At 40.4% G+C, this 22,365-nt stretch overlaps 1 protein-coding gene across 2 annotated transcripts in view; it reads left to right on the top strand.

Moving 5' to 3' along the window:
* The window catches only part of LOC126237280 (uncharacterized), a 157,175-nt gene that overhangs the window by 14,430 nt on the left and 120,380 nt on the right, over positions 1 to 22,365 (top strand). For both annotated transcript variants that reach the window (XM_049947217.1, XM_049947216.1), the window contains exons 2-3: positions 6,090 to 6,158; positions 19,174 to 19,351. In XM_049947217.1, coding sequence (XP_049803174.1) covers positions 6,119 to 6,158; positions 19,174 to 19,351 — 218 coding nt within the window. In that variant the 5' untranslated portion in view covers positions 6,090 to 6,118. The remainder of the gene's footprint in view (positions 1 to 6,089; positions 6,159 to 19,173; positions 19,352 to 22,365) is intronic.

A 22,365-nucleotide genomic window follows, 5' to 3' on the forward strand; every position in this document is an offset into this window, starting at 1 on the left:
GTAGCTTGCCACTGACGTTTCCACTCTGCGTCCTGGTCGAATCCTGTGGATAGCAATTGGACTCCCATTTCATACGCTGGTCTTCTAGATTTGAGGCGTTTCCTGGGCAGTGATAGCAAATCGTCATGAACAGCGATGGAGTTTTTTTCAGAAACTTGCTGACAGAGGTTGTAAAGAGCAGCCTTTCGACAGAGGTCTGGTGGACAGAAGTTTGAAAGCACTGGTAGCCAGCAAGTAGGTGTCGACCGGGCTGTACCACTAATTACTCTCATAACTGAGTTCAGTTGGACGTCTACTATCGCTACGTGGGTGCTTCGGAGCCAAACTGGTGCACAGTATTCTGCTATCTTCTTGCCTAAGTTGGAAAAGTGTTTTTTGTATATTAAAGTTCTGTCCAGAGTGACTCTCAGGTATTTTGGGCTTTCATTGTATCTGACTGTGCCAAGAGGGCCGAACTGTGGACTGATATTTGCTGATGAAAGGCAATTAGACAGGTGGAACAGGCTTACCTCAGTTTTAGAAACATTTGGTTATCGTAATGAAATGTCCGCTGACTATGGCTTCCCATGGAGGGCAATAAAACGGGGCCTAGAATATCGTCGACATACCACTGTGCGGCAAGGGTACCGGGAATGACAACCAAAGGGCCCCCACTGTTGTCAGCGTGGTATCTCACCACTGCCCAGGGCTTCTCCAGGCGCGTCTTCGGCTTGGAATCTCATTGGTTGGAGTGGAATTGTATTCAGTGATGAGATTCACTTCAAATGGTGTCTCAATGACCAGCAAAGACGTGTCAGGGGGTGCCTCGGACAGCAGTGTGATACCAATGTGATTGTTGCCTGCCATACAGCCTAACAGTGAGCTGGAGTGCCATTTCTTTTCATGGCAGGCCCCTGTGGCTGTCGTCCCTGCACCGTTACAGCATAGCGGTACATCAGTGATGTCATATGAGTAGTTTTGTTGTCCTTCATGGCAAGCCATCACGGGCTTAGATTTCAGCAAGATAATGCCTGCTCGCACACATAGTCTCTACTACATGCCATCTTGCTTGCCAAACCCAGTCTTGCCCAGGAAGATCTCCAGACCTCTCCCCAATTGATAACATGCGGAGCATCGTGGGCAGGGCCCTGCGACCAGCCCAGGATTTTGAACATATAACACACCAATTAGACAGAATTTGGCATGATATCCCATAGGAAGACATCCAACAACTCTTGTCAATCAATAAGAATCAATAAGAAGCCGAATAACTGCTTGCATGAGGGTCAGAGATGGACCAACACATTATTGACTTTCTCAGTTTGTGAAGTTCATTCACTTGAATAGATGATACGGTTGTTCTGAAACTGAAATCATTTGTTTGTCTATATACCGGGTGATCAAAAAGTCAGTATAAATTTTAAAACTGAATAAATCACAGAATGATGTAGATAGAGAGGTACAAATTGACACACATGCTTGGAATGACATGGGGTTTTATTAGAACCCAAAAAACAAAAGTTCACAAATTGTCCGACAGATGGCGCTTCATCTGATCAGAATAGCAATAATTAGCATAACAAAGTAAGACAAAGCAAAGATGATGTTATTTACAGGAAATGCTCAATATGTCCACCATCATTCCTCAACAATAGCTGTAGTCGAGGAATAATGTTGTGAAAAGCACTGTAAAGCATGTCCGGAATTATGGTGAGGCATTGGCGTCGGATGTTGTCTTTCAGCATCCCTAAAGACGTCGGTCGATCACGATACACTTGCGACTTCAGGTAACCCCAAAGCCAATAATAGCACGGACTGAGGTCTGGGGACCTGGGAGGCCGAGCATGACGAACGTGGCGGCTGAGCACACGATCATCACCAAACGACGCGCGCAAGAGATCTTTCACACGTCTAGCAATTTTTTTTTTTTGTTCTAATAAAACCCCATGTCATTCCAAGCATGTGTGTCAATGTTTACCTCTCTATCTACATTATTCCATGGTTTATTAAGTTTTCGAATTCATACTGACTTTTTGATCACCCGGTATGTACATTACATCTATGATTTCTGTCACAATCAGGTAATTCCTTTATGGTGTGTCTTTTTTGTCTTAGAGTGTATTTTTTAAATCAGTTTCTCATTAGTGTGTTCCAGTAGACCTTAAGATAATAACAGTATTTATCATGAAAGCTTTCATAAACAAATTATGTTTTCCCAGTAACCTGCTAATGATCCACAGACTACGCTTTTCCTTAATTGAGAATGAGCTCATGTGATTGTTCCGCTGTGTCCGCATACTCCTTTGTATTATTACTCCCATGTATTAGAGTGTTACAGCTAACATCCATTGTTTCATTTTGAGTACTGTTCTGCATGGTTATGTTTGTAGAACTACAAATCTTTATTGAGCTGTTCAACATCATCACATTGTTCTAAGTGGAAAATAGGTCCAGTACCCATAGTTTTGCTACTGTTCCATCATTTTGCTAACTAATGAATTATTTTATACTTGTGTGGCGAAGAGAACATTTCTCCAATGCCAGATTAGTGGTGCGTGTTATGCTCTATGTTGCATCCTACTACACAGATGAGATAAACGTTGGACTTTTGTTTGCTTTGTAGGACAACATGCCATAATGGTATGAATATCAGAATGCACATCCTCAGGTCAAAATGTTAATTTACAATCAGCCTTCAGTTTTTTCTGCACTTCCGGCAATCACACTTTTAGTATGCAAAAAATTGATAGAAATTACCTGGTAAACTGTGGCCTATTGCCCCATTCTGTGCATATATTTGGATGGATTCTGCGCGTATATTTGGATAAGTAGATTCATAGGACCACACCTACTGTTTGTTGATGTCCTGAATCGGTTTTCATGCGGGAAAGGGGAATAGGGGGGGGGGGGGGGGGGAAGGTTGCAGGCAGCAACGGAGCAGAGAAAGCAAGCTCCACCTACCAAAGTCCAACACCCTGACCCCTGATTATTGTGCTGAGAGTGCCACTGCAGAGGGGACAAGCTGCTCCTGTCTCACATAGTTGTGGCACTATACACATGTGGTTGCTGGTTTGACATGGTATGACACTTTATGGCATGACAATCCCTAACGGCCATGGTACACACAGGGAGGGGAAAATGACAGTATTGGCAGTGGCCAAACATAAAACACTGGCAGCAGCTTCAGTCAATCCAGAGCTATTTATGAAACACTCAGAGTGTTGAGCATAACCCATACCAGAACTTCGGTGTACATATCTCAATGTGTGTTGATGACTGCTTTACTTCATTTGTATTGCTTTGGAATATGGGCAAGGCCAATGGAAAAGTGTAAAACAAGGTGGAGGGTAAAAATCTTAACTGAGAATTTAAAAAAGTCAGTGACACTATACTTACCCTTACCATGAAATAGGAGTTTGCTGCTTTAGTTACATGTATTCCGAGGAGTACTCATAATAGTACTAATCGTGTTCAAGGGCATACTCAGGGGAGGCAGCTGCCCCCTCTTCTAGCCCCCTCCCCCCAAATCTCTCTCTCTCTCTCTCTCTCTCTCTCTCTCTCTCTCTCTCTCCCTCCCTCAAACTAATAGATGTGTTGACGTGAAGAAGTCAGAACATAGATGCTGACTTGTACAAAGTGTACCCAGAGCCATTTGTCATGAAATATGTGAACAATTTTGCTGTTTGAGCTCTATTCTCTACGCAAAATTGTGCACTTCACAAAAGGAAAAAACATAGTATCCTATGACTATAATATCACTGAGGCTTTGTTAGAATCAGCCAACTGATACAAATAGTTGGGTGTAACACTTTGTAGGGATATGAAATGGATTGATCACATAGCCTCAGTCATGGGTAAAGCAGGTGGTTTATTGGTAGAACACGGGGGAAGTGCTATCAGTCTAAAAAGGAGATCGCTTACATATCACTTGCGCAACTGGTTGTAGAGGGGATTTTGAATGTATACAGAGAAAGACAGCATGAATGGTGACACATTTGTTTGATCCATGGGAGAGTGCTGCAGAGATTCTGAAGAAACTGAAATGGCAGAATCTGGAAAATAAATATAATCTACCCCCAAGAAAGTCTGAAATGTGGGACTCAGGGAAGGCAGGAAAAGGTGTGGACGCGGCCTTGCTCAGTTACCGTTGGTTGCTCAGTAAACATGTACACTTTATTTAAGGAAATAATTTTCTAAAAACAATCATTTTTAAAAATTGACTGTAATACAAGCTACACTGACGGCTGAAGGCCTTATTAAGAAAGAATTCAAAATTATTTGCCGGCTGAAGGCCACAAGCAGTACTTCAGAACAATTAGCGGCTGAAGGCCTGAATTACAAATGAGGAAGACAACTTCACGTCAAAAATACCAAAATAATTTTTAAACAACCGAATAAAAAAATTGACTGTAACACGACCTACACGCACAGCTGAAGGCCTTATTAAGAAGAATTCAAATTATTTGTCATCTGAAGGCCACAAGCAATATTATTTTTTTAAACAATTGACACAATCAGCCCAAATAAAGAAGAGAGTGATCCACAGACAGTGCTCCAAGGATCGACCTGAGAAAGACCCTCAAACGTAAGTAAGGTGAGACAGGCAACCAAGTGCTATACTCACTTAACAGGATGGCAACTCAAACCAGTCACAGTTAAACGCAATACCAACATTCTCACAAAATCTACCTAACGTGCGATGTCCAATACACGATAGAATAACCCATGCCAGGCAGACAGGCAGACTACACTCTTGACATCGTAAAACGACAAACATTGTACAAGAGAACATGTTCAAACGCAAGAATAATCCAAGGTAATCACAAGTTGCCTCCACGAATCCAGTACGCAGACAGCGTTAAAATAACTGCTCATTCAAATCCGCACTAGATACAAACGGATCCGCGAAAACAATTGCACAAACAAGTCAAACAGTACTATAACCAGTCACTGTGGAGCAACAAGGACGAATTGCAAGTCGACACAAACTCAGAGAACCCAGAAGCCGTGGGAAGACCAAATATACGACGTCCGTTGAGACGAGTGACCGAACGACCAACCAACGGTCACTCTCGATCAAGTCTGGCACGGCAAACGTCCCAGTATGAATCGCCAACTAACAGCTTGTTACCAAGAGGACTTCGGCAGACGCATACACACACAATGGTGGCGGTTTCACTACTCGGATATAACGATTCATTCAACTTAAACTAGCTGAATCGGGTCCCTGGCGTGGTCGTGCACTCTCGCGACCACATCCTTCCATCGGGTAGTGCATGAGTTGCCAGCTGTCCCGGCGAGTCCTGGGTCTGTGAGGACCTCACTGGTCCTCCGTCTCAACTGAATTCCCACACGACGACCCAAAAATACTAGAGGTCGCTCCAAAGACAGTGCCACAGTACTCGCTATAGATAAATGCCGCTGCTGCCACTCATGGACAGACAAAACGAGCAAACGTAGTGGCGCCACTGAACGCACTAAGAAAACGAGGGGTCACAATCAGAATACACGACGCCAACCTGTCAACGGCACAAACGCGAGCCGGAGCATGGCTCAGTCTTCTAACAAAATACCAAGAACTGTCTTTAAATGATGACTCTTAGGAATCTGCTACAACCCCGTTCATATCGCTCATGTAGGGATCGTGAGGATAAAATTAGAATAGTTTCTGCATGCACAAAGGCATTCAATCATTCTTCCTGCACTCCATATGTGCTTGGACTAGGAAGCAATGGGACGTGGCAATGGGCATATTGTGGAAGGATGCAAAGCTGGTGTCATAGTATTTTTTCAGCTTGCCTTATTAACGTTTGAGAGTTTTCATAGTTAAAAAATATTGAGATTGGATTAGGATATGGAGTGAGTTTTTACTTCTGTCAAGCATCTTTTATCTCACCACTCCTTTCCCTTTTTCCTTTCCTGTTATAAGTTCCAAAAGTTAATGAGTCTTTAGTCTGTGATTATACCACAGTCCTGCTCTACTCATTTCTGTATCAGCAGTTGATAAATAATCAGTGTTAATATTTATTTTGATTTTATTATAAACCATTGTTCCCATGAAAGTTTTTTCTAACAGTAAGCATGAATTTTTATTAAGTCTTTTGTTGCAGGACAATCAATTGAAAACAATCTTCCCGTAATGAAGTGTTTTACATTACTACTACTGCTCATTTCATCATGTAAGTATATTTTTCATTGTTTTTGTTTCAGTCTTTCCACAAAAGTAATAAAATATCTAAGACTGTAGTCTACATTAAAGAGTTTCTTTCCTTATAGGACAATTTTCTGTACACCAGTCATTAAATGCTTCATAACCCATGTCTCTCATTGTCTTGTCTTTTCTTTAACTGAGCAGAAATGTGGAGTGCCATATTTAATCAGGTGCAAAGTATTTCTTCCGCTTTGTAAAGTGTTTCTTGATCTTTTGAACAGTCAAATTGCTGCAGTTGGAGCTAAAATTTGGCTTTCGCAGGATGCATGGGTGGGATCAAGGTTCTGTGGGATAATCTTTTTTGCAGCTAAAGCGGGGTGTATACGCTCCGGGACAACCGGGAAAACCCGAGGAATTTTTTCATCCGGGAAAAAACCTGTGAATTTTTTAGAGCTTTGTTTTAGTCTTCAGTTAATTTTTTGTAGGTTTAACTGATAAGAACTGATAAACAGCAAAATGTGTCAAAGGTCTTAGGACGAAGATTGTGGAATACCGCGTAACAATAAACTTCTGCCGATGAACGTCATGTTACAACTGTTTATATCAAGTTCGTTTGAGCAGTTGCCAGCGGTCTCACGCGCATGCGCAGTTGAGTTGCGTATGCGCAGTACCTCTTCCCGCTTCCGGCTGCTTGAAACTTTTGGAAGTATGGCTGTTAGCTGTAGCAGTAGTAGCGACAAGCAGTCAGATGCTTACGGGAAAGATTTTTCTGGCACGCACAAGCTGCCAGATTCGCTCCTGCGTGGAGCCATATGGGTTGTAGTGGGGGAGGGGGTTAGTCTCCACGTGAGCCGTGTTTACGTTTAGTGGTTTTGCTGTTTCCTCCTCGTTTACAGTTCTCACGTCAAATCAAAACAAAACGGCTGGGAACTGTCAAGTGAATTAAAATACATTCACATAATTACGGAAGGCTAAAATATGTTATTAGTGTCAGTTTTCTGATTTTATTTTATTTCCACGCAGACAAGCATTAATCGCCTTGCAGAACAATGAAGCTATTTTTGTCAGTTTGCTAAACAAATGTGGCTTTTATTAATCTTTTCCGCAGAGGCGGTCAATTTGTTAGAAACGAAGTATTTCAATCCACACTGTTAGCTAGTTTCAACTGTTCACTGAATTTCAAATGCACATTTTCATCGTCTGGCACGTATGGCATTCTGGCATCATAAAGAACCAAACATGAGATGATACAGTACTGGTACTCCAAGAAAATTTGCATCCCGAAAACCGCACTGAAAAACTTAATATCAGGTTGGGCCTACGTCATTGTGAATCTGGGCGTAGGAATGTGCAATTTAAACTGAATTACGCATTTTTGTATGGTTTACGAAATTCCGATGCTCCAGAAGCCCTTGATGTTCTATTTCTTTTATGACGCCATGTAAGGTCTCTTTACACACACACACACACACGTTTTCGGAGCTGCCCATGGGCAGTAACGTCTGTTTTCTGGCGCGCAAGTGAACCTATCTCTAACAGGTCGCGGGAAGATATTGTGAATGGTGCTTTGAAAAGCGTTACTTTCAAAGTAAATTTCCATTTACGCAAAATGCAGTGTGAGAATGCGAAATGAATTTCTTAAATTACAGAGCGTTTAACTCTCATTTAAAACTAAACGCTTTGAGGACCAGCCTCTTAATAGAATTTCAAGCCCAGAAGACCAGATTAACGTCATTATTTAAAATTTTACTGCCACATTTGTGTGCTGTATCTTAAAATGTAACAAACGCAAAAAGACGAATATTATACGCGAAAGCTTAGCTTTTCTTGTAGCTACACTATGTACATTAATTTAAACCATTAACTTTTCCTGTTTGTGTGTTCACGCTACTTAACAGTGATGTTGCTATTGGCTAACTACATCAGACGTCCTATGCTCTGAATATCTGCTGTCATTGGCTGGCGAAATCACGTGGCATGAGCCATGATTGTCAATATCTATGAAATTCTCCAACAGCCGTGTATTTTTATTATTGATTTAAGCCCTCCAATGCGTGCTTATGACTAGTTCTTCGATGCTCTCTTCCATTCCTAATACATTTTGTGCCCTGCTGATAATTTCTCCATCCTCTCCTGTGAAAGGGGAGCCTTGTAATTGAGATGTTATTTTTTTATTTTGATTACAACCAGTGTCGGCATTCCACTATGTAATCTTCAGGCCACATATGCATCTCTCAAAATGAGCAATATTGCTATACTGTGCCATATATCCCTGGATTTCATGAATTCAAACCGTTTCACAAGTTTTCTAATGAAGCACTTGTGAAGCGATTTGAATTCACGAAATCTTGGGATATATGGCATTATTGTTTATTTTGAGAGATGCATCATCATGCGAAGGCCAGGCAGCAGGCACCAGGGGGCTTGACCATGCAGAAGAGGCAGAAGGCAGCAACATCCACAAGGAGGATGAGTCCATTCCCACAACAGGGACACAACATGAGTCCAGGACACGTGCTGAGGGAGGAGGTGGAGGCACAGTGTCAGACCTGCAGCCTCACTGTGGTATGAGGACGTAGCCAGTCGTGATGGTGCACCACTAGCCCATCTCTGGTACGCACCATGCAGAGACAGTGGCCTTAGCTGCTGTGGACTGTGGTTGGAATTCACTTTGTTGGCTGAACCCCCAAGCCTAGACCACAGAGCCAGGAGTGAACATGACGAGGGTCACACTGACGGGCATTGGTGAAGTGGTGTGAGCACCTTCAGGAGGGTGCATGGCTGATGAGCATGGAGCATCCTAGCTGGATTTCCAATCCCCCATGGGTATAAACCTGTAGGAACTTAAGAAGTGTGTTAAGGCGTCATTCATGGAGGAATTAGCGACAAACCTTTTTTGTTTGAGCTTTCAACACGTGGACCAGTTGTTCTGCCTCACCAGTAGATTCAGAGTGAAAAGGAGGAGCAGCCTCTCGGTGAATGTCTTCATGGGCATAAAAATTATGGAAGGCCTGAGGCACACGGAGGACTGTTACCTGTCACGAGCATATAAGGCAGTCCTTCAATAGGAAAATTTTCGGAGAAAGACTTACTCATAGCTGCAGCTGACATTGAAAGGACAGCGGATAACACATGGAAATTTAGAGAAAGCATCAACAACCTACAAACAGGAAGAATTTTGGAAGGGTTCCACAAAATCAACATGGATGTGTTCCCAGAGGCACTGTGGTGTGGGCCAGGGAGAGAGCATCAACTGCAGTGCAACCTCTTGCATAGCACACAGAGAGCAGGCCGCAACAAGATGTACAAAGTCACTGTTGATACCGGACCAAATCACTTGCCGACAGGCCAGAAACTTGGTATGTGAGGCCCCCTCCCCCCCCCCCCCCCACTCCCTGAAATGTTCATGTTGTAGGAGCTGAAGCACATCCCACTGAAGGGCAGTTGGGATCATAACCCTAGGTGACAGCCACTCTTAGCTAACAAAACAACACCATCAAATACTGAAAGGCAGTGATAGAGGGCAAAATAGGTACACAAAGAATCAGAAGCCCTGCATAGGCCTTCTGGCCAACCATGCTTGATGCAAAACCGGATTGGCAGCAACAGCAGCTGGGATTCTGGAGCCCGTAATGTAAGTCCTTCCACTGTACATTACACTTCAACATCTAAGTGAAAAAAAAGTTCGTCCTGATGAAAAGTAGGATCTGGTCCTATTGGAAGCTGGGGGCAGCATGCCAGCACTGGCATGTTGTGGAGTAGACTGAAAACGTATTTCACAGTTGTAACAACACAAGCAAGGCCCACTGCTGCAGGTGATATGCTGCTTTGTCGGGTAATGAAGCAGAAGAATTAAACAATGAAACTAAGGGCAGGTGGTCAGTAGTGAGGTGGAACTTTCATACAAGAACACATGAATTTTTTGAGGGCATAGTCAATAGTCAGCACTTCTTCTTCAACTATGGAGTAGTGCTGCTGAGAAGAGTAGAGTGTTTTTGACATGTAAGCCATTGAACATCCCGAAACATCCTCATATCAGTGTGTGAGAATGGCCCTGAGTCCATACTGTAGCAAAAACCGTGTGCTGGCCAGGATGGAAAGAAGCCAAACAAGAAGCAGAATGTAATTTAGATTTCAAAAGCATGTATGTGTACTTGCAGGCCAGCATCCGCTGAAGAGGAACATTCTTGTGGAGCAACTCATGTAGCGGATGGGCACCCAGAATAAGTTTTTTAGTAGTAAGGAATTTTACCTAAAATTTCTAGGAGTTCTTAGAAATTTGTAGGGCGAAGCAGAGCTGTGACCATGGTGACATGATGATGTAAAGGCTTAACACCATCCCGAGAACCCTCAAACACCAAATTCACTCTATATGGCTGTAAAAAGTGTAACTTGAAAAGTTGCATTTCAACTCTGCTGTATGCAGGACTGTGAACAAGGTGCATAAGGTATGTAAATGCTCATTTGTGGGTGCACACAGCATGGTGATATCATCGACATAGTTGATTTACTACAGAACGGACATCATCAGTTGTTCCAGGGCACTAGCCACACTGAATGGAAGGTACCTAAAATGTGCTTTAATCACAAAGAGCCATTTAGAATCCTAATCCAACAGAACCTGTGAAAAGGCTTTACATAAATTAGTTTAAAAAAAAAACTAAGCCCCAGTGAGTTTAGCCAATAATGGGCCAAGGAATAGGTGTTAATGATAGATTGTGTGTTAACTGAAACATTAAAGTCATTGCAGAGGCGAAGCCAACCAGTCGATTTTTTTAACAGGCTCAGGAGGGGGGGGGGGGGGGAACCACTGACATCATGTAATAGGCTGTATGACTCCCATCGAAATCAGCCTGTGCGATTCTGATTTAAATTGATCATGCAAAGCCACTGGAATAAGGCACACACATAAAAAGTGTGGCCATGCCATATGTTTCAGGGTAATGTGGACTGCAAAATTAGTGGCACAACCTAACCCACTTGAAAAAAGAGATGAGAACTCAACACACAGAGACTCTAACTATTGATAAGGGATCTGTTTCAAAACGAGGCACACTGTACCTGAAATGGAAAAATCAAAACCACTGAAAGCATGCAGAACAAACAAAACTGTGGCACCAGCATCATCCACTACCAAAAAAGTCAAGGAACGAAACACAGATTTATACATAGTGGGAGCTATAAATTGCCTCATAATTGGAATGTGCTGCTTGTTATAACTCACCAAATGTTGAGTAACCAGAGACAATGCCAGAGATACCAAAATCCACATAAGTTTGTGTGTTCAGTAAAGTCACAAATGTACCTCCATCCACTTTTAGTCTGAGCACTTTGTCCATCACTCACACTTCGATAAACAGTTTGTCAGGATTTGTAAGCACTGGAGATATACAGTTAATGTCCATGTCCATCTCTGCAAGAAGGTACTGGGAACAAAACATGGACACAATATGTCCTTTTTTCCTGTAGTTGTTGCAATTCATCCAGCACTTAGGGAACAGGGACCTATCAAGTTGCATGAAACAGTATGGGCAAGATGGGAGCACAGATTGTTGCCATTGCTGTGGTTGTTGTTTGGTATGCCACTGTCAGTGCAGTGCAGACGCTGTGTTTGTACAGCTGCCATATTGTTTTCCTCCTGAGAACTTACTGACACCCAATGACCAGGAACAGAAGCCACCACAGCGATGTCGCACCAAGCTTCAGTATAATCAGCAGTAGCATGAGGTGCCTCAAAAGATTGACCAATATTTAATGCTTCAGCCAAAGGTGGATTCTTGCACTGTAGTGTGCATTGATGCACCTCCATGTCAGTAGCCAACTGAATGTTAGTTTCATGGACCATACAAGCAACATAGGAATCATGATGACTGTCAGTAACAAACTGACATTTGGAGTGAGGCTGTGGAGTTTGGATGCCCAAGCCCAGTTGGACTGGCGGGGCTGTTTATGACAGTAGAATTACAGTGCTGCAATGAAATGCTTGCATTTATGAAGATAACTGGACAACAGTTCATATATTTCATCAAACGAAAGTGGCGCAGATTCCTGGAGTGAGGATAACTGGCACACAAACTGGTAGATCCGAGGATAAATCCGAGAAAGGAACAAAGCCTTACAAATGTTTCCATCAGTGAAAAGAAAAGCAAGGAAGTGTTGCCGAAGCCACTTCTCATAAGCCTCCTAGTCTTCGGCCGCGTCTTCATAAGGGGGAAAGGGTAGAGGGTACGCCAACAGTGTAAAAGCCTGCATTGTCAGTGTGGCTAAAGTTTCATGACAGCAACTGTAAGAGCCTACTGCTGCTTGCAGAGACATTGGACCACTGCCTCCATGACAGAAGAACTGAAGGAACAGCCAGACAGACTGAGCATAGGGAAAAGAACATGACACTTGTCACCAATTGTATCATACTGTAAGATGCAAGCAACAGCACAGCCATGGTGAACCTGAGTTTATTCTTCTTCCACATACAAGAAAACAACAATGAAGGACATAGACAAAAACATAGAAACAGTCCAGCTATCGATAATCGCAGCTGCTGGAAATATGTGTTTCCACAATGTAAGATCAAGTGCCTGCTGCATTGCATGTATAAAGAGGAGGGCTCCGGTAGATGACGTGGCAGATGCTATGCTGTGTGCACGAGTCATGTGACCCACCACAAGCGGCCTCTGGTGGCTGGCCCCTGCATATGCTCTTGGGAGAATATTTGAAGTGTTGTGTGTCAGCAGCCTGGTGAAGCAGTGCATATCTTTGTATTGTATACAAGGTTATAACACATGCACCTTGTCTAGTATGCTCTTTGCTGCTTGAGGTAATTCATACCAGGACAGAAGATTTTGTCAAGAGATTTTTGTGAGTAATTTAATTCCTTGCAACTGGTAATTTGCTATAATGTATGACAATAGCAAGAAGACAGTTCTTACCATGTCAGTAACTATGACACTTAATGCAAATATTTAAATAAATATTCTAACACTACTGACATTAATTACTCTTAAATTCAGTTTGTTCCTTCAAAATCTATAACATTTTGCAATGTTGTGTTATTTATACTATCATTTATATAGCTAAATTATGGTTTGTTCATTCCATAAGGGTTTAAATCTGGTATTTTATTTATAAAATTACAAAAAGACAGAATGATTTGCCAGTACTTACCTCCAGGAAGTGTAATTCTGTGTACTACCGACTCAGAATTTCACCTATCGAAGATAAGTACTATTTTCTCAAGTAAATTTTACTTTTGGCAGCATTAATTTTATGTGATAGAATTTTTTTGTTGTGTTTCTTTCTTCTTTTGTTGACAATATTATTACAATGAAATTGCTACTCACCATATAGTGGAGATACCAAATTTGGGATTAATTGGCTCCGGGAGCAGACAACCAATGCAAGTGTCTTTGCTAACAGCACAGTGTCACCTACACTGCCTCTCCTGGGTTTGTGACCATATTAGTAGGACCCTAGATGGCTGGAAAACTATGACCTGGTCAGTCACTAAGAGCTGATGGTAGGGTCAAAGGGTCCTAGTGTGGTGCAGATCTCATGAAGCCATGGACCCAAGTTGCCAAAAAGACACTGTGCAGGCTGGTGGTCGCTTGATAATGATGTGGGCTGTGTTTACTTGGGATGGACTGGGTCCTCTGGTTCAGCTGAACCTCTTGGAGACTGTTTGTAGCCATTCATGGACTGTATGTTCCCAAGTAGTGATGGAATTGTTTTGGATGGCTGTGCACCATGTTAGCTGGCCACAGTTGTTCGTGATTGGTTTGAAAAACATTCTGGATGATTTGAGTGAACGATTTGGCCATCCAGTTGCCCAACATGAATCCCACCAAATATTTGTGGAACAGTCAGTTCATGCACAAAACCCTGCACTTTTGCAATTATGGATGGATATATAAGCAGCATGACTCAGTATTTCTAGGGGGACTTCAGACAACTTTCTGAGTCCATTCCAAGTTGAGTCGCTGCACTACACTGAGCAAAAGGAGATTTTACATGTTATTAGGAGGCATCCCATGACTTTTGTCACCTCAGTGTATTTAGGCTCATCTGTATATTTTGAAAATTCATATTTCTCTGTTTCTGTAATTACTGTGAACTTTACATTGTTTGTGGATGTATTATTGTTTCCACCTTTATTTAATTCCACTTTTACACTACATCTACATCTATGTATGCACTCTACAAACCACTGTGAGGTGCATGGCAGAGGGTGTGTCCCATTGTACCAGTTATTAGGGTTTCTTCCTGTTCCATTCACATATGGAGTGTGGGGATAATGAGTATTTGAATGTCTCTGTGCATGCAATAACTATTCTAATCTCATCCTCACAATCCCTATGAAGGAGATACTATGGGGTTGTGGTGTATTCCTAGAGTCTTCATTTAAATCCAGTTCTTGGAGCTTTGTTATTAGACTTTCTTGGGATAGTTTATGTCTGTCTTCAACAGTCTTTCAGTTCAGTTCCATCAGTATCTCTGTGACACTATGCCATGGGACCATTCGTGCTGCTCTTCTCTGTATACATTCAGTATCCCTTGTTAGACTTATGTGGTACAGGTCCCACACACTTGTGCAATAATCTAGAACCAGAAACACAAGTGACTTGTAAGCAATGTCCATTGCAGATTGATTGTACTTGCCCAGTATGCTATCAATAAACTGAATTTGCTTCTACATCTGAAAATGGCTCTCCATCCAAGATAACATGCTGCATCCTCCCTACCAAAAAATCCTCAATCAAATCATAAATATCACTTAATACCCTATATAACTGTACTTCTGACAATAAATTTAGGCATGGTACTGAGTCAAATGCATTTTGGAAATCAAAATATAGCGTCTATCTAATTTCCTTGATCCAAAGCTTTCAGTATGTCATGTGAGAAAAGTGTAAGTTGGGTTTCACATGATCAAAGTTTTCAAAATCCATGCTGGTTGGCATTGAGGAGGTGATTTTGTTCAGGATACCTCATTATGTTTGAGCTCAGAATATGTCCTAATATTCTACAACAAATTTTGTCAAGGATATTGGATGGTAGTTTTGCGCGTCACTTCTACAACCCTTCTTGGAGATGGGTGAGACCTGTGCCTTTTTCCGGAAAGTGCATGTGTTTGAGGGATTATAATTAGAAGAGGGACTAACTCAGCCACAAATTCAGTACAGAATCTGATAGGGATTTGACTGGGGTCTGGCGTTTTGTTCAATTTTAATGATGGTAATACTTATTTCATTATTCTTTTTAGTGGTATGAGGATTAAATTGGGGCAGTTCTCCTGGGTTTTCCTTTGTAAAGGAACACTTGAAAATGGAGTTAAGCATTTTCAGTTTTTGCTTTGCTACCATCAGTTTCATTTCCTGTCTTATTTGCTAGGGACTGGACACTAACTTTGGTGCCACTACAGCCTTTACATATGACCTGGATTTCTTTGGGTTCTGTCAAAGATCACTTGACAATATTCTGCTACGATAGTCATTGAAGGCATCACGCATTGCTCTCTTGACAGCCAAATGCATTTCATTCAGTATCTGTCTATCTATAGCCCTATGCTTTGTTTTACATCTTTATGCAGTACTCTCTGTTTCTTTAGAAGTTTCTTAACAGTGACTGTATACATTGTAGGTTCCCTCCCATTATGAACTGTTCTAATGAGTACATATTTATTCAGTGCAAGATCAAGTATTCTTTTAAACTTGAGCCAGAATCCCTCTACATGTTCCTTCCCTTTGCTGAAAGTTTCAAGTTACTCATTTAGGTATGACACTACTGATTTTTTTATGTAGTTTACTGAATATATGTATACAGGGTGGTCCATTGATAGTGACCGGGCCAAATATCTCATGAAATAAGCATCAAACGAAAAAACTACGAGGAACAAAACTTGTCTAGCTTGAAGGGGGAAATCAGATGGCACTATGGTTGGCCTGCTAGATGGCGCTGCCTTAGATCAAATGGATATCAACTGCGTTTTTTAAAATAGGAACCCCCATTTTTTATTACATATTTGTGTAGTACGTAAAGAAATAAGAATGTTGGAACACTTTTTTCGCTTTGTGATAGATGGCGCTGTAATAGTCACAAACATATGGCTCACAATTTTAGACAAACAGTTGGTAACAGGTTGGTTTTTCAAATTAAAATACAGAACGTAGGTACTGCTTGTTTTAGCCATCCTTTGTACATTGGTAATCATTGTTGCCACAACTGTGTCATGGTCACTGATACCAGTTTCTATGTGGACATCCTCAAAGACGTCAGCTCTGTTTGTTGGTATTAGATCCAGTGTATTTCCACCATGAGTGAGTTTCCTAACTATCTGTTCTATATAGTTTTCAGAGAAGACATTTAGTGAAGTTTCACAGCATGCCTTATCATGCCTGCCACTAAGAAAACTGTAATTTTCCCACTTAACTGTTGGATGATTAAAGTTTCCATTGATGATTACAGTATGATGGGGAACTTAAGTACAAGTGAACTAAGTTTACAACAGGAGGTGAGTCTGGGGGGCAATAGAAGGATCCAGTTACCTTTTTATGCCCGCCCTTGATACTGAGCCTCAGTTTCTATCTCAATGGATTTGAGTTTCTTGTCTACTGTGACAAATACACTACCTCCATTTCCTATTTGTGTATCCTTTCGATATACACTTAAATTTCCCCAAAAATCTCACTGCTATCAATTTCAGATTTCAACCAGCTTTCTGTACCTGATAACATGTGAGATACACTACTTTTCATGAGTGCTCCAATCTCTGACACACTGTTGTGAATGCTTTGGGGGTTAACAACTAGGATTTTAATTCCCTTATACTTCTGGGTTTCCTACTGCTATCCTTATCTGGATCAGAGGGAGAGTTTCATAATTTAAAACGTTCCTGTGTGCACCCCACACACAGTCAGCTGCCTAAGTATAAGCCTCTGACGTGTAGTGCACACCCCTACCCACTTATGGGGACCCTACAGTTCTCAACCCCATGGCACAAGTTCAGGAAGTTGCAGCCCAGCTTGTCACAGAACCTTCTTCAAAGTCTCTGGTTCAGTCCTTCCAATCAACTCAGAACCAATGGGCCACAGTCAGCTCTGGGGACAATGCTGCAAATTGTGAGCTTTGTTGAAACTTCATATGCATAATTTTAGCAGATTGTTCTATTATGTACTGCTCTCTTCACGAAGTGTCTTTAATGTAGATTCTGGTATTTAATTCTCTTATTAAACAGTGGTAAGTCATTGTTATAGCTACCTACAAAAATGAACAATGTTTGAGACAGTTTTTATTCTGAAGTTGATATGGACCTTGTATGATACTGACTCCCATTTGTTCCTTTTTTCTTAATAACTTACTCTCCGCCATGCACTTCATGGTGGTTTTGCAGAGTTAGATGTAGATGTGGAACATTATGTACAAAAAGAGGACAGGGGATGGAAAAAAAAATGATATGGTATTCATTGCTTTGTGGGTGTTAATTGAAAGATCAAGAAATGAGAGACATGTGTATCAGATGTAGCTGATGAATGGTAAATAGACAAAACAATGTAATAGACCAGGGGCGGGCAGGAATCCTGCACGTGTGCAGTGCACTTGCACGCGTGCAGTTAACAGATGTTCTGTGTGCACACAGGGGCAAGCTGGTCACCCACTTATCTCCCCTCCCCACCATACCTTCTGTCCGCTCCTTCCTCTGCAATGCGTTTTGTTTCCTAGCTGGCTATATTGAATGTAGGAATAAGATTAGTAGTAGTAGTGCTTGAAAGATGTCATGTTTTGAAAGAGTACCTATTACCTACGATACGTTTTATTTAATTATCACAGGTAGAATGGAACAAAATTTCTACATACAGACAAACGCAAGCAGTTACTTAAATTTTCATCACTGATGTTTGCTCTTAACTGACACTTACTAATTCAGCAAATGGTTTTCCAGCTCTCGCTATATTAAGCTTGTACCACTGGGCTATTATTGTTGTCATCCTAAAAAATTGAAAACGGTGCTCCATAAAATGTTAAATCAGTTACATGAGAGACATGATGAAAGGAAGTCGCAGATCTCTCGTGACCACAGCAACTACGACAGATTCATCTAGTATCGTCAGGACACTCTTCTGAAGCTCAGTCAATTTCCCCATCCGCTCAGAAATCCGACAATAAATTGTACTCGTTCTTGTGAAATTTGTTATAATGGCCTTCAATACTAAACTTCCGCTGACCATCGAAAATACTGCCACATATTAAACATTTTGAATTTTCACGTTTTTGCACAAAGAAAAAATGATTCTCCCATTACTTTTTAAAAGATAGCAAATCTCCACATCTCCGTTACCTTGTTTCACTCTGCATTTTCCGGTTCTTGAAATACAATGTTGACTACGCAGTGGTTGCTACGCATCAACGTCCGCAGCTTAGCCTGGTACTACACTGCCGCAACCTGCCGGCTGTCGCCACTGCCCCAGTCGACGACTGCACGCGAGCAGCACACGTGCACTGCGTGCAACGTTTGCCCACCCCTGTAATAGACAATAATTGTAGTAGCAAGTTTTAAGTCTAAAAAGAGAAATAGACATTAAATATCTGCTTATGATATTTTAAGCTGAAAGAAAATTGTCACCCTCATATGAAAATGGGGGATAGGAAGAAGGTGTAAGAATATTAGGGAACTGGTTAAGAAAATCAGAAATCATTGTTACAAATAGTCACTAAAGGGTAATACTCGAACAAAGTTGACCGTTGAATATAATATCTGAGATATGAAGACATTGCAAGTTAAAAATGTTAAATAGTGCTACTATTGATTCAGAGATGCAAAAACAATAAAATGGCTAAGAAAAAGTAGAAGATAACATAACTTGTTTCATTTCAGATTCTCTGTTTATCGTTTAGACACAGTTTGGCTTATATTATTCATTTTTGCAACTGGATATGCTAATTGTAATACATACTTTGTAGTCATAAATATTTTGCACAAAAGCAACTGCCTCTCTTCCACACAGCCAAAGATTTAGACTGTATAATAATTTTTACTTTTCATTATTATTTAGGTGGAGTGTTTGCAAGGAATATACCGAGCAATCTCATCGACTGCTACACAAATCAAACACTGATGGAACGAGACAATCGACTGCCAGCAACACTTACAACACTAATAGATATAATTCGTAAACTAGAGTTACTGCATAACTCTGATGTGCGAGTGTTGAGTACTGCTCTTCTTAATACGTAAGTTTCATTTAAAAATATTGCTAAGTTATGCACTTACTTGTCACAATTACTTAATCTACTAAAACACATAGCTGAGAGTAATTATGTAGAAGGGTGAACAATATGAAACATTATTGTGTAGCACCTATTTCAACAATGGGAAATGGAGAATAGAAGAGTTTACCTATGGGTCACTTAGGAAGAAATAACTTGAGGAGGGCTGATACACACAAAAATTTAAAAATGCATTTGAATCTTGTTTTCTAAATCTCATCATGCAGTGTAAGAGAAAGAGTAACTTCTTTGAGGGAAGAAAAAATCACACAAAATATCATACCTATAGTAACACCAGGCATTTGTAAACAAAATGATTAGGAGTGGACAATTTTTGCACACCTCATTTTCAAATTCTGAAGTATTCTTATTCACATTGTGATTAAATAACTAAAAAACCAGTACCCTGATACTTAATTGAGTTTCTGAGTAGATAAGAACTTTCCCAATAAAAGCTAACTACATTTTCCTTTCAGAATTTTTTCTCATTATACACCTGTACTTCTTGTCATCCAATAAAATTTGTTGGTATAGTATCATTTTGTCCTAATTTGGATGCAGAAAATATGGCAGTTTTTATGCACAATGAATGGGTGATAACTGTGAAAGATATGCTGATGACTGCTGGTCACTAGAAATTTGTCTATAGGAACTAACCATACAAACATGAAGATGATTTGTACAATGAGAACTATCTGAAATATCGTTTGTAAAAATGGTTTATTGAAGTTATCTGGATCTAGATGATCTCTGTCTGCACAAAAAAACTACACTTTACAACTTAATGTATGACAGGTGGCCGTCCATGATGAAAATTTATTCAATAAAAATTTTAACAACATCCAGGTAGATCTTGAAAAACGTGAACCTATCATGAAGACTGGCAACTACCTCATAGTGCAGAGATTGGTTAAACTGCATACTTCATAAAAGCACAGCATTCTGATGCTGTATCTGGCAGACTGCCAGTCATCCCTGCTCACTTCCACAGGCAACACTATAGGAGTTCCTTCATCCCTACCCCACTACTTTCCCTCACCATCTCCTGCCTTTTCTTTACCTTTCTACCCATCCTATCTGAGATTGCTGCTCACCACAGTTGGGTCTTAATGCCCGAAGAGAGTAGTGACTATGTGCATTTGTGTGCATTTTTCTATACTTGAAAAACCCCGGCCAGTAGCTTGGTCCACTTTCAGATCTGGCTTTATTCCACACAGTGTTTCTCTTGTTGTGAATATCAGTCTATTCTGTTTCATATTGCTGTTATTCTATCCTATATTTTCCATTGTTTAATCATGAAAAGTAAAACAGCACAAACCATGCACTACATGATTAATGAATCACAGTTAGTCTGTAATGGAAACAAGGAAGTAACAATGTACAGAGTTGTGAAATGGCTTGTACAATGAAAAGTACCCTCTGTATGTTGTTATAGTTATACCCAGAATATATTTTTGGATGGTAGATGGATATATTAGAGGCAGATATCAGTACTTGATTCCATCTACAAACTAATTTTTGTTCCTATAACTTTTATGTGATGATATAGCTATCAGCAGTAAATACATAATGAGCAAACACATTAAGGTGACTCATTACTTTGGTAAAGCTGGCCTTAAAGTGTAGCCCAATCACACTACTTGATTTGAGAACAAATCAAGTGAGAACTGTAGATATTTATTAAATTCTCTTGTGGATACACAGTTTAAAGCTGAATTGCTTTTTGGTGTAGTTTTCTGTAAGCACATGGCAGCCCATGTGAGCTTAAAAACTGTCAGAATTCTCTTAGGAAAGAAAACTATTGTTTCAGAGTCTACACAAGCACCAAGGGACAGAATAGCATACCTCATCTTTAAAATGGAATTACTTGCTTCTTTAAATGTTCCAAGCATAGAGTTATCACTCAGAACAAGTTCTGATCAGTGTGGTGGATTCAGACTACAGGTTTGTGAGTGTCACTACCATTAACACACAATGTATGGGGTCTTGCATTATCTACTGAAACAGATCATGAATTGTAATGGCTTCAAAGTATTTTGCAATTGTGTCCTTCAATAAAAAGTTCTTGGTTAACGTACCACATAAATTTCTGATAAAATCCTAAGCCTTTGAATACTGTCTCCATTACTATCATCAAGGGCTAAGTCTGATTGTTATTATATGGGCAAGTCTCCCACATTTATGCTCAGAGGACATCTGATTGACTAGATTATGTCATGATGACACCACAGATATGGCACATACTGAGATGGAGCCCTCTGTATCCATAATTACATTTTTGCTCACTTGTAGCACCACGACTCATATCACACAGCACACTATGTGAAGCCTTCCTTGGTGACCTATCAGGCATTGTCATGATCATCTGTAGAAAAATATCCATTGCATTATGATTTTATAGCTTTTAAGAGGTCTCACTGTGTTGCGCTGATGACAGTGCCACCTTGGATGTTCTACAAGACATTGCTGTTTGCATCCCAAACCAGTGTCAGCATAATCTTTCCTGGTAGTATTTATTTATTTCATGTTCTGTGGATCCATACAGTGATGAGTTTGACATGGATGTAGAACATGTAAAGATTATGATTACATATAATTACATGAATATTAAATTACAATTTACTACTTAGCAGATATTGCAGTATTACAAGTAAAACAATAAATTATTGTTATCTTCAATCCCAAATAGCAACATGTTTAACAGATATAGTTAATGGTACAAAATGAAAATAAGAATATCTATATAAAATACTTAAATTAACATTTGACAAATTATTGTTTTCCTCTTCAGGAGTGACGTGAAGAACAGTTTTACAGGCATATTCATTACCAAGCTGTTGAGCAGTCATTCAGCAACAAATATGCAATAAAAATACTTCCCTGAACTACACAGTGACTGAATGAAATAATGAAATCCACATAAAATACTTGTATCAATATCTAACTGTCACAAAGCTTTTCAGTTATATGTTATCTTG

This window comes from Schistocerca nitens, chromosome 2, assembly GCF_023898315.1.
Source record: "Schistocerca nitens isolate TAMUIC-IGC-003100 chromosome 2, iqSchNite1.1, whole genome shotgun sequence".
NCBI classification, from domain to species: Eukaryota; Metazoa; Arthropoda; class Insecta; order Orthoptera; family Acrididae; genus Schistocerca; species Schistocerca nitens.